General features: G+C 37.9%; 1 protein-coding gene across 2 annotated transcripts in view; it reads right to left on the bottom strand.

The window, feature by feature from the left end:
- Positions 1-19,679, bottom strand: part of INTS7 (integrator complex subunit 7) — a 23,563-nt gene continuing 3,884 nt past the window's right edge. For both annotated transcript variants that reach the window (XM_083827783.1, XM_083827784.1), the window contains exons 7-20: positions 19,011-19,133; positions 16,474-16,591; positions 15,628-15,762; positions 14,994-15,091; positions 14,039-14,278; positions 13,296-13,433; positions 12,191-12,397; positions 8,379-8,573; positions 7,567-7,670; positions 7,104-7,172; positions 5,848-5,980; positions 4,429-4,527; positions 3,394-3,579; positions 1-2,494 (exon numbers count right to left, since the gene is read on the bottom strand). In XM_083827783.1, coding sequence (XP_083683909.1) covers positions 2,207-2,494; positions 3,394-3,579; positions 4,429-4,527; positions 5,848-5,980; positions 7,104-7,172; positions 7,567-7,670; positions 8,379-8,573; positions 12,191-12,397; positions 13,296-13,433; positions 14,039-14,278; positions 14,994-15,091; positions 15,628-15,762; positions 16,474-16,591; positions 19,011-19,133 — 2,133 coding nt within the window. In that variant the 3' untranslated portion in view covers positions 1-2,206. The remainder of the gene's footprint in view (positions 2,495-3,393; positions 3,580-4,428; positions 4,528-5,847; positions 5,981-7,103; positions 7,173-7,566; positions 7,671-8,378; positions 8,574-12,190; positions 12,398-13,295; positions 13,434-14,038; positions 14,279-14,993; positions 15,092-15,627; positions 15,763-16,473; positions 16,592-19,010; positions 19,134-19,679) is intronic.

The raw sequence follows: 19,679 nt of genomic DNA on the forward strand, positions 1-19,679 counted from the left end.
TTTATTTATTTTTTTTTGCATTGTAGCATGGTTAATCTTACTGGCTTGCAGACAGTTAAGGCTCAACCAGGGAAAGCCTCGACCTGGCCCAAGTTTATTCTACTAGCTTTCTCATAAGCTCAGCTATGCACTGTGAATAGTGTATGACTTATGAGAAAAGTCTGCTTCCAAATGTGGGAATTTCATTTTGTTTCTAAGCTGGTTTAGAATGCTGCCATCACAGGTTTCCAGCAACATATCAGTCAATAACTGAGCAAGAAACATTCTCTATGCAGTATGAAAAATTGCTTAACCTTTTAGGCTGGAGCTTTTTGCTTTATTTTTCCTCTCTTCTGTATTACAATATGAAGGGTTTTGTGGCTAAGAAAATGACCTGGGACTTTAATGAAAAAACAACCAGCCACAAATAGTTCAGGTCTCCAATATGACAGGCTGCATGTGCAAAGGGTGAATCATCTCTTTCTGGACCTTATAAGCTATTTGTAGTTATAGGCATGCGTATGCATGTATGCATATATTATATATGTATGGACACACACAGAACTAACTACATAGCCACTGAAGTGGGGACAGAAAACACCACTTTCTGTAGACAGCGGTAGTTTGCCTCCTGCACAAAATAAAAATCAAATTTAAGAAGGACACTTGATTTTTTCAACAATTCTGTAATCTTCCTATTCTATTCTTGCATCCCATCGTCTTTTCTGTTTAGGATCTGACTAAGGTATTATGAAATCTTCCAAGAGCACTTCCAACTTTTTTTTCCCTGTTAGTCTCAAGCCAAGAGGAAGAAAGTTGACTTCTTAAGCAACTGTTAAGGGAAGACACAGTGAAAATGATTCTTCATCCAGCTAAGCTAAAGAAACCTAGGCTTGTAATAATTAATAACTGCACTCTCTGCATATCAAGCAAGAAGAATCTGCAAGCTCTAGTCAGCTTTTACAGTGAAATCAACTTGAAGAAATAACAGGAATTCACTTACAAAACAATGGAAATTTCTACTCCAATGACAAGGATTAAACCATTTATAAGTTGTGACGTCTGTAAGAAGTGCCATCCTTCCTCCTCCCCATTCAAGTGGGAGAGTTTCTTGCAGTGAGAAGCAAAGCTAATTTATTAGGACCAGGTGAGTGACTTGTTATGTGATCCTTGTTATGCGGTCTGGGAGTCCAGACACAGGCAGAGTTCAACCCTTTAAGTTTCAAAGGAAGCATGAAAACTATGTACGAGTCAACATATTTCCAAAATGATTCTGAATCAATTTCTAGTATTGCCCCCCCCCCCTTTTTTTTTCCACGTTATCCTGTAAAACTAACGATTAGGATTATTAAATCACTCAAAGAGTACACAAGACTACAAAGCTTAGACATAATAAATTCCTTTTTTAAAAACAAAGCAGTTAAAAGAAAAAACGACTTGCAAGTTAATTTCCTCTTAAAGAACAAACAAAAAACCAAAACGTCCCAAAACCAAATTCTTTCTGAAATACATATACATGAAGGTAAAAACATCACAGTAATCTTTGCTATGTCATCTGAGAAACAGTTATTGCTCCCACCTGTAAAATCCTGCTTCTTATAAGACTCCCCTGACATTAGTCTTCTTCCTTTGTAACAACCAGGTATGAGAAGTAAGCTGCAACTTTCTTTCATATGCATGCATCAAATAGTGCTGATGAATTGTGGTAATACAAATACAACAGCCGAATACTGAGAGTTGCTATTAAAATGTCAAAAGAAAAACCTCTGGATATTCCTGCCAATTCTTTCACATTTAAAAAAAAAAAAAAAAAACCTTGGTATGACACTCAATTCTGTATTAACTAGCCAAAGTTTTTACTGATGTCCTAACATTAGAAATCACGTGCTTAAAAAAAATAAAAATGAAACCATTAAGTACAGAAAGTACTAGTGAAACAGCTCTTATGGTGTCCCCTGCTATCAAAGTTCATGGAGCCTACTGCAGCAGGTTTGTAAACAGGAGTGAAGAGATCATAGAGAAGGTCTAATATTAAGCACAACTACAAATTTGAATTGATTCCTCTGCTGAATCAAGTTCAAATTTATTGTGGATAATCAACCTAAAAAGCAACAAATTGACATCTGAGATTTAACCTTCTAGAAAAAGTATACACCTTTCCAAAAAGGCATCAAAGAAAAACTGTCATACCGCTGACCACAAAAGAGACACTTTTAAGAATTAAAAATTAAAACCGTGAGTATGCTGTTCTTTGTTGTTGCTGCTGTGATGATGGTTGTCCTTGCTGTTGCTGAAGACGAACTTGCTGGGAGTATGGATCCTCAAGAGACTTAACAAAAATAGTTGTTTTAGGCCCCGTTTTCCAAACAATACCGTTTGAATCTATTACAGAGGACTCTACTGTGATGTTATGGGTGCCAAGTATCACGAAGTTTAACAGAAACTGAGTGCTGAAGTAGTCGTTGTGTGGTTCCACCCTCTGCTCCATTTCATTGCTCATATTGTCAATAGGAATCTGAGAACACATGAAAGGTTAAAATGCCATTTTATATAACCTCTTAAAATAAGTTTTATGTTCTCTGTTTGAAGGACAGGAGGGAAAAAAAAACAACCAAACCTCTGTCCTCAGTTTTCCAAGACCAATGCACATGCATGCTTGAGTCAGTTTTGACATGCTTTTCATTGACAGATGTAATTTTCTTTTATCTAATATCTATCAACATTTTTTTAACATCTATTGACAACGATGCAGCTAACACCAAGTCTCCCCCACCCCCCAGGGTTCTGGTTTTCACAGAGTAATGCACATCAGACAAACACTACACACTTCCTAGTCCTATTTTAGAAGCAACTACCTCCCTTAAGCCCCAAAATCCCCAGATCGACCAAAACAGACCTTTCACTAAATACTATGTTAGCAGAACCTGAACTTCAGGCATGCAATCTTTGATAAAACTGTTCACTTGATTTTAACAGGCATCTTCTCAGGTGCTATTTTATTTGGGCAGCCTGTCCTTCTGATTTCCATGCTCAAAAAAACCCTTAATATGAGGACGAAGAAGTTCTAGAGGCTACACAGCAGAGAAGAATTTGTTCCTGACTTTTTTCCCTCCAGAGTTTCCCTTGATATATAGCTAGACTGAATTTCCCTCATCTCAAGCAAAATTCTAATGACTGGTTCCAAACAAAGTCTCTTCAGTTTGGAAGAAAAGTTGTTACTAAAAAGCTGCAGCAAGCATAGAAATCCCAGATCCCTTCCAAGCACTATGATCAGCTCCCACTGGTACTTGAGTGTCAACTGTCAAGAGTGAGAGGATTAGAGAAGAACCCATTAATTTCAACCAGAGGCAAACAAAGAGAAGGGAAATAGAGCACTAAAGCTTAAGATTCCTCCTGGCCATATTCTACCCATACCTTATAGTCTTGTCCAGATTTGCTCTGCAGCACGGAAGATACATTTAGACAAACTGACTGGATTTTACGGAAAAGGCCTGGTTTAGACCCATGCTGAACCACTCCTTCCACCTTTAAGGCCAATTGCTGATTGTTCTGTACTGCAATAGGTTCTGCTGGATTCCTTGGAGATGGGGATAGAGCAAGCTGAAACACAAGACGACAGACAAATATGTAATCCTATGCCTCTTGGGAAACAAAGACAATTCCAGGATGAAATGGAACATCATCTTAGAGTAAAATTTCAAGGAGGGATTTGGTAGAGAAACCAGCAGATGTAAACATAGAATTTGTATCAGTGATTACTATAAAAATTAGTAAGCATCATCAGCAATATCAGGCATGGTCTTTGCACCTCTTTCTTTAACTAAACACCTTCAAAATGAGTAAAAGTCTTCTAGAAAACATCCACAAGTAAGCTCTAAGTATATGAAGCTAAGCATAGAAGTAAAAAGCTGTAAGAATAGATAATATATATGTATCTTAAGGCTCTCACTTTTCCCAGAAAAAGGACCATTTGAGTTAAAAATACAAAATCCACTCAACCCCCCACTCCTGAAGGTGTCATATAGCCATTCTTATTCAGTCAACCGATAAATATAACAATTTTATTTCAAGATAGTAAATGTTGCTTTTTGAAGGAAAAGGAGAAACAATACAAGCTTATAAAGGCTGCCTTTCCATAGAACATATTTAGCTCTGCAGATGCAGAATCAAGAAAAATTATAGTCAGATTTTATTTTAAGATCCTGCAATTAAAGAACTCAATCCTGTTTGGTTGATTAAGTCACAGCCTAGTGGTTCTTAACGATTACATACGTATTATTCAAGTTATGACATACATATTAAGTTATTCCTAACTACAGTACACACCTGGGTTTGCCTGTTAAGTACCTTCACTAAAGATATTGAAGCCTTGTGCCTTCAGTAAGGCTTTTTTTATGAAGTAAAGACTCTATAAAGAGAAATTTTAGGCCGCATTTTAGCAGTACTTACCTTAATGCTTGTAGACTGTAGTTTTTGAAAGAAGTACCTTTGAAAAGAAAGAGGTACCTTCAACAAGGCAATGACAGCACTGCACAGACAAGCTGTATGCTGTAAGAAACAGAAACAAAACAAATAAGATGAAATATTTCATAGAATATGGAAAAGACATGCACTCACAGTAATGAAACTGCAGTAATTTCCACTAAAAGTCAGAAATACATTGACATAATCATATGATAACAGCCACCACAATGACAGTGACTACATTCAGCCTCTGCTTATGTTCTCTCCTTTATGAAGGTTTTCTGCTCGGGGTAGCACAAGGAGGCCAAGAAAAAGAAAAATGCAAATTATTTCAGTCCTAGCGTTAGAGTCAGCAGCTTAAAACACTCATACACAAAACTCTGACACCCAAACTCTCTGAAATAAATAGTAATCCCCCCCAAGCAAACAGACTGGCATCTCCCACAACTTAATATGGTGCAATAATATAAGTTTTAAGCCTTTTATCCACTCTTCCTTCCCCTACTGCATTGTACCATCCTTCTTGTTCAGAAGAGTGAAGTGCTACTGAAACCACTGAGCTTAGCTGGCACAGAGACAGTGACAACTAAGTTTACAGGGTTTACCTCAGCTACACTTTACACAAGTCATTTTTTTATATGCAATTTGGAATTGGTAAGGACTGTTGAATTTAGAAAAAAGGCAAATAGAAGCCAGCCATAACAAAGGAACAACCTTGTTTCCATCAACACGCACTTCAGCTTTATGATGTTCAGTAACAGTAAGAGACAACACTATATTAGCACTGTAAAGGAGTATGTTATCAGCTCACTGTTTGCATTCAGCAAGCTTTACATTGTGTTCTCTGATGACCTGCACTGATAAGAGAAACACTATACTCCAGCAACGTAGTATTAACTGCCAACAGCTCAGAAACTGAAGCCGGGCTAGTGCTGGACCCTCCAGCACTGTGTGTGGTGGGGGAAGAACTCCTTCGTGACAACATCATGAGTAAACACACCATGCTTCACTATTTGAATGTGGGTGTCATTAGAGACCTGTCAGAGACTTGATGTTACTTTTAGGTATTGTGACATTTATCAACATCTGCCATATTCTTAGCATCAGAATTTTAAAAGCATTGTTTTTAATCAGGCCAATAAGGTTACAGGTATTTTAGCAAACTTTTTTTTCAAGTATTAGAGTATATCCTTAGGGACCAGGCTGTGTGTGCCACTAACAGCTTATGTTAACTAACTAAGGTGTGCTCTTCGGTTTCTTGACCACCATGGAGATATATACATACATATATATGTGTATATATATATATATATATATATATATATATATATATATATATATCTATGGAGCTGATGGGTTTTTGGAACCTTCACCTACAGAAAATACGTTTAAACAATTACTTGCCAAGTAAGACACAGGAGCATACTTCCTGTTGAGGGATTCCACTTCTTCTAGTACACGATTAAATACTGACATCATTCTTCTTTCATATTCACTCTCAACATGTGCTGTTCCGTTTGAAGTGTATTCCTGGAAACTAGAAAATAAAGTATTTTGTTGTACCTAGTATATTTTCCTCATCCTAATCTAGGGCACTCAATCCCAAACATTCTCAATCAGACCATTTCTGTTACAACTTAAAGTCCATTAAGAAATAAACAGAGTAAACAGTTTGGCAGACAGATTTATTATTTTTTCACTCTAAGACTTGCACTTTACATTTAAACTCTTTCTTAACTATATCTTATCCACCATGTTGTGTCTCCATCCTTTCTCACATGAAGCAGTTACAGGTTTAAAAAGACTCAGCACACTTATTTCCCCTAGCTTTTATTTAAACCTGCAGTGTTTACAATGTTTTAAAAAGCCTCACAAGTCAAAGAAAAGGAAGAATGCCAGTCAGAGTTAAGAATAAATCTGGAAACTTAATCTCATGTTCTGAATAGAATTCCGCCTCCTAAACACCTAACTTTTTGAAGTCCACAGCTTCATACTTGTAAGGAGTATGATTAATGTATCTTCTGAACAATGCTTAGTTCATAATAAGTAGGACAGTCATCTGGGGTGTCCAATTTTATTTCTACTTAGAAGAATCACGCATTTATAAAGATATTTATCTACATTATCTTCCCTTCAATCTCTGACTCAGAGTTCAAAAGAGTGATTCAATTCACAGTTGCTTCAACATAATTTTGCTAGTGCATACGAGTCCACAGTTAAAAAAAAAGTTAAAAGTACTGGATTTACATTAGAAAGCTTAAGCTAATCTAACACGTCTAACATGTTTCCTTCAGACATGAAGGACTAACATATACCTACTTTTTGCACTTACGATTCTGAGAGTTAACACAGAATGGCACATATTAAAATACATGGCCAGAGATTAAAAGCTGTTTATTTTAATGGAAGTCTATATCTAAGATGAGTGCGATATAGCTCTCAAGAGCAAAATAAATAATTTTAAAAATGCAGAATCTGAAACACAGTCTCTACACTGCCAGCTACAGCATAGTAACAACAGGTGTCCTCAAGCCTACCCTGAGTAAAATCACAAGGGTCCACTGGGAAACTTTCTGAACATTCCTTGAATTCTTAGACTTAAAGCCCCAAGGATTTAGAAATAAAAAGCAAAAGAGTAGGAAGTTAACTATCAAACCTACTTTGCAGATTCTGGATCCAAAATCAGAGCTTCAATCGCATGCGAAATCAACAGGCAGCTCTGCTGTTGTCTGGTATTAACAATAAGGAGTTAAGAGACTTACAAACTTGGATCCTAAAACAAGAAATGCAGTACTACTTACTGGCGCTTTTCCTTACTTCTCTGGTTTTCATGAAGTAATCCTATCACTGTTCCTTTAGGAAACAGAGCAAGCACTACCGAAATTCCAAGTTTTATACTTGGAAGTTGCAAGTTTTGAGTCATAACTTTTTCAGAAACTAATTCCAAACAATAGCACAGCAGTATCCATTTCCAAATGGATTAAAAAAACAAAGGTACCTGATTTTTAGGTAAACTGCTTCAAAATGGCTTTGTGCCAGCTTTCATAGAAGAAAGGACTGTTAAGCTTCATGCTGTCTGCATGAGAAGACGAGAGGACTAATTCTGAGCTTTTAAAAGGATACAGTTCTACATTCCTTAGGGTCGCTGAGTCCGCATCAAAAGATGATTGATAGAGATCACCATACCGTGCAGCCAGGTTTCGGAACTCCTCCATTGATAGTTTCATCTACAGAGACAAGTTACCAGTCAAAAAAAAAACCATATATCCAGAAAACCATTATACTAGCATACACAACTGAAGGAATAAGACAACACTCAGACAGATATGGAAAGCTTTTGTTTCTTCACACAGATAATGATCATTAAAGTGACAGAGTATTATCCATGCTTTATATGTGTATTTTTCCCGTAACAAAACACAAACATATCCTTTTTTGGGTTAAAAACAAAAACCACGAACAACCTCCACTCTCCCCCACTGATAAACCAAACTGTTCTGTCTTTCAAAGACTACCAACTGACTCCTTCTTGCAGGCTACGTGCATTTAGAAACACACGTATTCTGTATGGTACCAAGCTGCTTGCCAACACTCACCAGGAAGAATTACAGTGCGAGCCTTAAATGTGTATTTTTACTTTTAACTAATATAAACACAGTACCTGACGTGTTTCAAAGCAAGGTGGAAAGGTCTTGCTGCAATTTTGAGTGTATTGCCTGGGTTACTGCTTGCATATTCTTGGAAACTGTGTGCATGATTGTGTGAAAAAAACATGCTCTGCTTCCCTACAGTTATAGGGGAAAACCAAGGCCCACTGTTCAGTCAGACTCTTCACTGATGCTTTTCAATTCTTTCATCTGATATCTCTGCTGAGAAATAAAATTCATACCGGTTATAAAAGTAACTACACTGAAGAGTGGAACAAGAACACATGCCTGGTTAGAGATGCGTCCACACCGTTGGAGATCATTTCCTGATGTCATAGCAATTGTTGTGGCAATAGCTGGTGGTGGACTTGTTTTTAGGCTGTTGCAGGTACAAATAAGTTGAGAAAAAGCTTGCAGAAGGTCAATCCTGAGTTTCACAAATCCACACTGAAAGCTCAGAGGATTAAGTGGTGTACTAGCAGCCTGAAACACAGTAATAGGAATGTTGGCAATCTGGGTCAAAAACAAACATGGTAAAATAACTTTGCAATGTCACTGAACTGTCTCATCAGGCAACTGAACTCTCCAGATCAATTCCAAAAGCTGTTTTTCAAAACCACAGTTAACGGATTTGCTCGATGTAAATCATTCTGAATATTAAGGCCACAGAAGTTTAGATAATTATCAAGCCGTATTTCAAGTGTATCATCCTTGTGTCAAGTGTGACTTGAGCTGCTACAATACTATTAGGGCACCTATTTCCCCCTTTTCCAAAGGCGAAGCCTTTAGACTTCAAATGACTAGTCCAGGTAGTCCCTGCCATAAGGGAGAACACTCTGTGTTTGCCTTCCAATTCGCAGATGACTGAAAAAGTGATTCTCTGCATGAGCCACAAGATAAAGAACTGGCTAAAGATACCTGCACCAAAAAGGAGTAATCAACTTTGATTTTCTTGGAATTGTGAAACGGACAGGAACAAAGGCACTTGCATTTGATGAAGACAGGGACAGTTCAGTGACAACCAAGAAGAGTAAACAACAGAACCCCAGGAGGAAAGATGCTATTTTTTAGAAATTATGGCACTATGAAATTCTGTTCCTTAAGAGCTTATCTGACTCGGAGAAGCATCCGTGACAGCTTAAGAAATCTAGGAGGGGGCAAATTGCAGCACTCAAAAGACTTGATACTAGTCAGGCCAAAAATCCATTACTTATTTTTCTATACTGATGGATTTGAGAGGACCACCCTTTTTTCTCTAGCTGAGAGGAAACCTGCCTGCAAAACAAAGCACCAGGACATTATTTTACACAGAGAATGGATAAGTATTAAACTTTTGCACGTCTTACCCAGTGCTTCTCATTTCACAACAGCAGAGGCCACTTCTAGAAGCGAGAAGTTACAACCCTTCTACAATACCTTACCAAGAACCATTTTTTTTTCTGACAGGAAAACAAACAAGTTTTTCACCAAACATCCCATGTCATCTGAGAACTGGCCTACGATTGACTAAAGTGAGGAAACATCAGCCAACTGCAATCACCTTGAACTACTGGGTTAGATTTCAACCAAAGAAAATGTCTTAAACAAGACTCAAGCTGTTCTCCACTCAAGCTATTCCACCCCCCTTAGCACTTTACTTCCCCTTCTCCAAGGGCATAACCATCCCCCTGCCTCCACTTTTGAATGGAAGTTCTTCAGTTTATTCTGCAAGGGTTGTTTCAGAAAATCCTCTGAGGAAAAGACCTCACTGTACTGTAATTACTCTACAGAGAGTTCATGTTTTTGTAGAGTGAAGTCTCAGTACAGATCAGAAAATCCAGACATTTTTAGTAGCACAAATCGGACTTGATTTTTAAGTGGAAATACAAGCTTGTTTCATTAATACTACAATTTATATTATCTGCTCCCCATATAGCCATGGCCAATAAATGAGTTACAGTTCTTTTTGTACTGTTTTTGTACTGTTACTTTTTGAAAATGACAGAGAAAGTTCTTTGGCTCAGTTAAGTTCTTCAAATGATGCCACTTATCAACGCATTTGGAGTTAGTGCTACTTAAATATACAAACGCTTTGTTCAAGTTCGGTATCTTCTCTGGATTACCAGCAGTGAAAAACAAGAAAAGTTTCCAAAGAGATGAGTGTTCTGTGTCAAAAGGAGTAAGTCTTACTTCAAAACCCTTGCTAACTATACAAGGAAGCACACTGTGAGACAGAGGGGACTGTGGCTGACAGACTTGATGACAACTCCCAGTCCCATACACCTCTCGTCCATAAAGTAATTGGACTTTTTCCCTCAAGGGGAGAAACTTGCATGAAAAAACATTCTGCATACAGCAATGCAAGAAGGAGGGGTGCACGTATATCAAGAAGGAGTTGAGAAATCTTCCGATGAGATCAGACACTGCCTGCATATTTCATCATTGCTAAACTGGGCTGACTGAACATCTGCAACAGATTACCTGGTACAGTGTTTTCCAGCTACAAGGTGGACAACTACACAGGCTTCATCACTTGCACTAATGGTCTGCAGTGCCAACAGTGCTGAGTGATGCTCTACACTGAAACAGAAGCGACAGTAAAGCTGGAGCCAGAGGAAAGAGAGACAGCTAAAATCTTCTGCAGTTAGACTACCATGTGCTCTTTGCAACACTTTGCTCCCCTTTGAAACACTGAGTTATGTAGATGCAAGCAGCGAGCAGCTCCTTTCACAGCTGAGAGACTCAAGTGTGGTGAGAAATTTGTAGCGGTGCAACGAGTCAGCAACGGCCAACCAGCAAACAAACAAAAAATCACAACAACAAAAAAAGACAGCTTCCTTTTCTCTAACCCTCTGAAACCTGCACTTACTCCTGCGGACCACAACAATTCAGAAGGAGGTGCTTTTCTGGGTGCAATATGCATGGCAACACAGGAAATCAAGTCAGCAGAGGAGATGAGATGAGGACAGTAATTCTTCAACAGTAAAAAAAAAGAAAACTCTAGGGAAAGAGATTAAATTACTGAGCCACAGACTGACCTGTTTCAGCAACAATATTTTCCTGCCTGTATTAAATATAAACATCTAATTAGATGGGTCTCCTCATGTCTTCTAGATGTTAGAGAAATATTGAAGCATGAATTAAAAGCCTTATTCACCCAGCCAACAAATTAAAGACAGATACTTCAGGAACAATGGAGCTTTCTCTCACAGGACAAAGGCACAAAATTTATGTCCTTCCAGGTTATATAGGGGCAGTTTATTAATAAATATTAGTATCTGAGCTTTAGTAAATACTGATATCTGAGCTGTCATGACACTGACAGTTCTGGTAATTGCAAAAGAAGTAAGCCATTTTATTTAGAAGATATACTGAAATCCATATGTAAAAACTTCTTCATGAAAACCAAAATATGAAGAAGTACTGTAGGAAGCTGGACCATCTTTTGTTAAAGACGACAACATGAACTGGAGGTTCATATTCATTATTGCTTTTTGTTTACATAGACACCATACACATGCACATACTTCTTGCTATTTTCCCTACTTTAGAGAAGCAGAAAATATGTGCTTAAAGCAGGTGCCACATGAATTCTGTGGATGTGAGATTGAATTGTCCTCCCTCCTCTTACTGAATTGGTGTTGCTTTATTGTTGGGATTCCATAGGATCATATTGTCAAATACAAGGCAATGTGAACTCAGGAGGAGGAAGGAGGACAATTTAATCCTCTCTGCATCTCAACAAGCTAGGAGCCAATTCAGACAAATTCCCAGGCTAAATCATTACAACAGCATTTATTCAGCCAATACAAGGAGTGAAAAATTTCGAGTACTGTACCTTCAAGAAAAAAAATAAAATTGTCATATCGCATGATTTGATCAAGACAGGAAGTGAGGGGGTGGGAAGGCAGAAAAGAGAGATACTAGCTAGTCAGCTTAGCTACAGAACCTTGTCTCTGAAGTTACAGTGGGTTAAAACTGGCTTTTCCTTGCAGTCCTCTCAAAAAGAGGCTGGCAGATGTCAGACATCTGCAAAAACTTTTCACAGGTTTAAGAACAGGAACTAAACAGACCTACATTATACAAAACCACTATCAATAAAGTAAAAGCTCTGTGCTAACCGTCAGTGATGCTATTCCTTTGTGATATGACTTTAAAGCTTCAGCAATGCAAGAAAGCGCTGAGCTATAGTTGTCCTCTTGCAAACCTGTCAGACACTGCTCTGCATGGGAAAATTCCTTCAAACTGTTCAGCCAGAAGTAGAAGTGTTCTGAGGCCACCTGAGTCAGCAGGCTTTGATACAGCTCTCTGGCCATGTCATGGTTACCCTGTAATGACAAGGTATAGAAGGGGTAAGAAAGAAGGCCATGGGTTTCTAAGTAACAAATACAAATAAGAAGAGCAACATCACCAGAATTAGTCATACTTCAAAAATAAATATAGTGAAACTTCCTTCAATCATTTGATCATGACAATGCTAACAATAAATAAAACCACAAAGCCTTGTTTTATGGAAAGATCAGCCTGTATGAACTACAGTACTTATTTATACAGGCCAGTACATTTCTAGATTTGTTTCTTATCTTGTCGAGCTTTTTTTTTTTTTAAACACAAACCAACAAAAACCTGAAAACATCTCTTTCATCCCCACAGTAACACTGCGTTTGGAACTATCAGGTCAGCTTAGAGCTAAAACCAGGAACCCTGACTGATTTACCAAAACAGCACTATGCTCAGTCCTCTCTTCTGCATTATGTACTTTATCTATTTAAAATTATGTCAGCATCTTGTACTAGGGTTTCTATGCAATTCTAACCCCAGCTATGACTTGATGGAAGGGAACAGAAAAACAGTATCTTTTCCTTCCTTTCTTCACACTGAAGAGAAGCACACACCAGGATGGCCTGTATCACTACAGCCAGGCAATGCAGAATCCATGTGCTCAAAACAAGGACATTTTTGAGGTTGTTACCTTTATCCTTCTCAAATACTTCCAAAAGACAAATGGCTAGGAAAACCATCCTGATGGGATGACTGCCCTGAATGGTACATATCTGAATCAGCATTTTAGTGAATTAAGAGGGAACGCTATATATTCTTCCCCCCAACACTGGTTTCTTCCTATCATTTGACTCCTATCATTTTCTTTTCTTTTTCCAGGTCAAAGAAATCACTAGTATCCCTCCAACCACACCAGAACATTTTTCTCCAGATGTTTTCACTTACCATTCTGGAAGCCTGCCTGGCTATCCTATAGGCTGTCCATCCATTGGAGACGTTCTCAAGCTGCTGTTTGATAACAGTTTTTATTTCTGAAGATAAGGCTTTCTGACTGGAAACAAATATCACTGTGGCAAGAGAAACCTAGTGAAGAGTAGAAGGATGAAGGAAGAACAGTGGATTTCAGGAACAAAACAAAAAACAAGGAGAAAAAAAATCAAAGAAAACAAAAACAACCCAGCCCCATTTCTTAAACTAACAGAAATGGTTTGCTTGATTTTGGACTCAAAACTACATAGGAGACTTAACGCATATTTTAACTGAAGAAGTCTTCTCTGTCATATGTCATTCTTAATATTTGGGGTAACTAAAACATTTGTTGTAAATGACACGTATCAGATTACCACATGCAAATTGAGATCTGCCATCTTGTTTTTTCTGTAAGTATTATTTCACAGACTATCCCAATACTTTCTATAGCTAGCTTTGTCTAAGCACTGCCATCTGCTGGCAAATCTAATGGAACACATATGCCAGCATCCAACATCGAAATCACACCTCATAGAGTTGAACTACATAGTCAAAGTTTAAAAGAAAACTGAAAATAAGGCTATAGGCTGGCACATCAACTTGGGCATAACCAACGGCTTAGGCCACCTTTAAAACAAAAACAAAAACTAAACAAAAATAAAATTCCATCTGTAGTAGGCTTTATCCATCAAGGGCTATTCACCAGCAGGAGGTCTTACCAAGAGTTCCTGTTTTTTATCTGTGGCAGATCGCCCGATTACTTTGTAGAGGTCCATCAGGTCTCCTAGCATCCCATCTGCTAAGACGGGCAGCTGCATGGCAATAGCTGCCAAACAGTGGCACATGAGGATCCTAGCAGCATCCTGGGCACTGTGCAGCTGGGTCAACAGAGACTCAACCACCGACTGGCTCAGGTGAGGACGGCTCTTGACCAACTTCACCATGCAAGTTAAGGTGATCTGCAATTCACACACATCAACACGTACAATGAATACAATGTCTACTTGAAAATAAACCAAAATCAGATACTTAACTGAAAGTGTGATTACAGAAATGCGGAAGAGATAGTATTTTCAGAATCACATACCACACAGAAAAGATATCCTAAGAGCCCAAGTCTCCAGCCCTAAGCTCACAGCACAAACATACCACAAATTCAAGAAGCAATAAACTTTTTTTCTCATATCAGCCTTTACAGGTAAATAACAGCCTTTACAGGTAAATACCAGCCTTTACAGGTAAATACAGGTAAATAACTAGACAAAATTCCTGGTAGCAGCAGAAATAATAAAAATAATAGATCATAGGAGTGTTGTAATCATGTACACATTGCATCCCCATCTCCAAAAACCAGGTTCTCTCCAAAAATTTCTCCATCCTCCAGAGACACCTCGATCCCATATTGAAGTTTACGTTTCCTTATGAACAGCTGTTCATCAGAGGGACGCATCTTTTTAGCCTTATGACAACCTACTTACTCTAGAGCTGAGAGAGGTCATGTTACAGTTGTGTACTACCACTCTGAACTCCAACTACTGGCAAAACACAGAATTTTTTTTTTCCCAATATGCTATGCTTCCACCAAAAAGGATATGGTGCACATTAGCCCTTCTGCTATACAAACTATTATTGTAACTTACAGCTGTGCTAATGAAAAGACAACAGTAGTGTCACCTTTAAGGTTGCTTGAGCTCCTGGACTGCCATCTTGACTACAAAGAACAAGAAGAGACTCTAAGCCAAACACTGCATCTTGCTCCAAAGGCAGAAGATCTAAGAAAAACAAACAGTCAGTCAGTTCCCTGTTACAATTTCTGATCATAATCAGTATAATACTTGCACTGGTGTTGCAGTGATGATAGATGAGTATTTTCCTAATAATTCTGCCTTACTTTATTTTGATTTCAAACAATTCAATCTCTCAGGTAACTATTCAGCAGTCACATCAACTGTGACATACGTAGGGTCAACATAAAAATTCTAGACTATGACTTCTAAATATCATGTTATTCTTTTGCAACAGACTTTGTTCTAAGAGTTTTCAAAGGTTAACAAGAAATTCAGTAATTTACAGCATAGGTAAGACAAGCTTTTATTTAACAGGAGTTCTGCTGCACCTGGTAATTTTCTATAAGTTAACAGAAGATGGAATCTTACCAACCATTCATAAAATCCTACAAAACTTTTTCTACTCGATTACAGTCCCCATTCTTCCTAAGCAGGGTAAAGGATCAGACAGCCTTACACACAAGACCAGTTAACATGTGTTAAGTGCGTAAGCCTGACTCATCATCCTTGCTTTCGTTTACCTTTTTCCTGACAAGAGGCTGATATATTAGTTAGAATTCTCACGCCATGAGCTGCAATGCCACGGTTATTATGGTAACAGCACTCCTGTGCTAGTTTCACTAAATCAAATGATCTTGCAGTTGTAGCTGCTGTTCCTAAATAAAGATAAGACAGACAGGACATAAAAGAGCACATTCCTTAGTTGTACCACAAATCTTTCAAGTACATTTAAGCACAAAACCTACATTGACTTAGGGTGCTTTTTTTGTTTGTTTAATCATTTATTTTACTTCACATGTTTTCATCCTATCATTTTAACATGTATTCCAATATATACAAACACAAAAGCCTTTCATGAATGCAAGTTAAACATACACAAGAGAGTATCCAGGTCTAAAGGCTGATGTTTCAGGAACTATCATCATTTTAAGAACGAGACATCCTGAATCATTTTGAAATGTCTACTCTTTCTCACACCATAAAGCTTCCATGCTTCATTGTTCAGTTTATTCATACTAATAAACCATGCAAATCCATGGTTTCAAAGCACCTTAAACAGAATACAGGTTGACCAGTTAAGATGCATGCTGTTTCCTTAGTGTATATAGAGAAGTTTAAAACCCAACGGTAAACAAAGTTTATTAGCCACAAAATCCAGAACAGAAGCTTAGATTGTGACTGGGTCTATTGGTATATACTATCCCATTTAAGTTTTCATACAGTGAAAACAGCCTGATAATCAGCGTCCTGGACAACAAATAGACTTTAAGAATATGCCACAAAATGGTTAGTGATTGACCTGTTTATCAGTAGGTAGCCAATCCACCAAAAATGCTAAAAGTAATCATCTGATCTGTTTTTCTTACCTGTAGCACTACTGAAGTACTGTTTAATGGCAATGGTCCCCGATAACGTGGAGAGAACGGATAGCATGCCCAGTTTCAAACTATCATAAGGGGTGTGAAGAGCAGATTCACACAACGCCTACAGATTAAGAGAAGGGAGAAGATACAAAAGGAAGGAAGTCCCATGAGCTATCTGTATTAAATATTTAGTTGCACTTGCCTGCGAGAAGTTCTATGAATCAGAATTTTTCCCATTGAAAATACTTATACTGAATTCAGAAGGTAGAACTCATGTCCTGAAGCACTGGTTTTAGTAGATTGAGGACATGGCTTGCTAAAAATTGACAGTGGGTCTCATATGCTAGGAAACACCACTTACAAACCACTTTATTGACTAAAAAACAGTGACAAACGTATTACCATTTCTCATAGATCAAACATTGCAAAAGCTTTTAAAGACAATTCTCCAGTCTATTAGAGCTATATTGGGCATTTTGCCTTAAAACAATCTGCAGGACTAAGGGACAGAGGATATTTGAAATAGTACCTATGAGGAAATCTAGAGGAATTAGCAGGACAGACTGCAGGCTGCAGTCAGTTACCTTTGCAGTCAGTAGGAAGAAATGCACCTTCAGTAACTTTCAGAAAATCATGGTTTAGGAGTTGTCCCTTTCCAATCTAATTACAATGTAAACAGCCAGGATACACAGACATGCAGCACTGCACGAATTCCCCTTTTTCATTTCTATCTCATTAAACACAAGAACTTGTGTCTTCATTGGTAAGTTCTCTTTAGTTAACACATCTGAAGTGCTCAGCAACAGCACTCTTGGACCAAATGCTGCTCTTACACAGTAGCGTTATTAAACAGGTATGTGTTTATATATAAACAAAAATACATTCTGGTCTGAAGTCAAAACCTCGAAAAACACCATGAGAAGGGCCTATGACCAAAACAGGCAAAACTGATGGAAAAAATGTCAAAGAATCAAAGCAGAATTTCCCTTAGCCCACCTGATAAGCATTAGAGGACAAACACATCTAGAAAATATCTTGACATATATATCCCAATGATCTGCTTTAGGTTTTAGAAGCTGATGCCTAAGTCTGAAAGTCAGTAAAGCCTCCACAGTCCGAAGACAAAGCCTCCTCTCTGACCTACCCAGACCCAAAATGCTAAAAAGTTAACACTGCTGAAATGGTTCCGGAAGGAGGTTTTGCCATGAGAAAAACAGGGTCTGTCCCAGTCCCTGCTGTATAAACATTTATCAAGTTGTTTAAATATATGGGAAAGAGTTCCCCACCTCAAAATGTTAAACTTCAGAATTCAGAAAGATCTCTCATGACCACTGTATGTGGCTCAGCAAGCAGTAACATGCTTCAGACAACTCATTTGGTTCTAACCTAGTCACTGGTCTACTTCCAATGACAGCAGAACTTTCTCCCGTGCATTTCAACTAGCAAAAATACTTATTTTAAGACATCATATAACGATGAAAGCCACATTACCATGTCTCTCACTTGTACTAAGACAACTACCACCAGGATATAATGGTATAGAGCAGCATTTTGACCACAAAGAATTCATATACCGTTACGCAATTCCTTAAAATTCCTAAGAGAAATAAATTTCTGGTATTAAAACATTATGGAGAATGAAGCATTTCACTAAAATAAAAACCTCGACACACTAAATCATCATCTCTTTGTACTGGAGACGAAGAAAAGCATGTGTTATTTCTCATGTGACTATTAACATAGGAAAAACTACATATTTTTTCTCCCCAATTGCCTTATACTCCAACAACATATAGCAAAAGTAGCTTTCCAAGAGTACTAAAATCAGATAAGCAGAGCTATAAGCCTCTGCCATTAAGCTTTTGAAATATTTACTTTTCCAATTAGAATCTAATCTAACTTGAAGTTATTTTCTACAGTCATTTCTACCAGAAAAAGGGAAAGGCAAGGGGGGAAAGAAATGTAAATGTACAGCTGCAATTGAAAGACAGACACAATCTTATTTCCAATGTAACAATGGTTTCCCCAGATAATGCAGATACGCTATAAACACCTTTTAGGAACTCATTCATACAAGAAGAGTCACAAAGACATTACTGAAAATGACCCACTGATTCTTAGTGATAAAATCAAAGTTACTTTCATCTGTTCAAGTATACCTTGGTGGATGACATGCTTTGACACATCCCACAGACGTTCTGTGTTACATGAGGGCATTAATACATGTTCAGTATCACAGCATTAACAAAAACATTCATCTCCCATGTCTACTATCTTAAATGAGTTTGTCAGGTGCAAAAGTTATTTCCTTACGTCAAAAAGGCCTACTATGTGACAAATGCCTTTCCTCAGTTGTAACACTTCAGTTATTCATTAATATTTGGCTCCTCTGGCAGATTTTGTCTATATTAAGGATATGGAGAGGCACGTTCTTCCTTCACTTCCAAAATTATTCTTTTGGAAAGAGTTCTATAACTAATTGCAAAGTTTCATAATAAACCTTAGCTTAAAAATACACTTTAGCTTAAAAATGCATAAACCTGAATATTTTCTCTAGTCCACGTATGCGGTGTCTTGTTGGCCAGCAACTTTAAGTCTTGGATTGCAAGCCTCTTCACAGCCTTCCTGGGGTCATTCTTCAAGTACTGCAACAGAAGCTGGACCTATAACAAAGTAAATTAATTAAGAGAAAGAGATGCTACTAGAAGGAAGCCTTTTCAAAAGTACTCAAAAAGGAACTTTGGGAATATTCCTCTAAAACTGCTATGCCCTACCTGTCTGTTTGCTTGCTACATGGCAAAGCCTCTACTCAGTCTGTGATTCCCTGGCAAGATTCCAGCCAATTCCTGCTATTCTTCTCTCCCTCTCTGCTCATGCACCGTGTTTTTCACTGCCCTCCGTTCCCAAGAAGCCCTGAGAGCTGTTTCAGCTCTTACAGAAATACTAATAAAACATTTCCAAGAACCTCAGTAAACACTTTACATTGTCATGATTATGCTATTAGCAAGTATTCCAGGCATTTGACACTAATTCAGGTGCCTACATAATCTGCAGTTAAGAGAGCAGTAGATGTACTATGTACGTATTAGCAGCTACCAAAAAACCCCAAACAGATTAAAAAATAAAATTAAAAAAAAACCACCCACCAGCACATGAAGTATTTATCTCAAATTAATTGAAATGACACTTAACAAAGTCTCCTTTGTTGC

This window comes from Anser anser (assembly GCF_964211835.1).
Source record: "Anser anser genome assembly, chromosome: 3".
NCBI lineage: Eukaryota > Metazoa > Chordata > Aves > Anseriformes > Anatidae > Anser > Anser anser.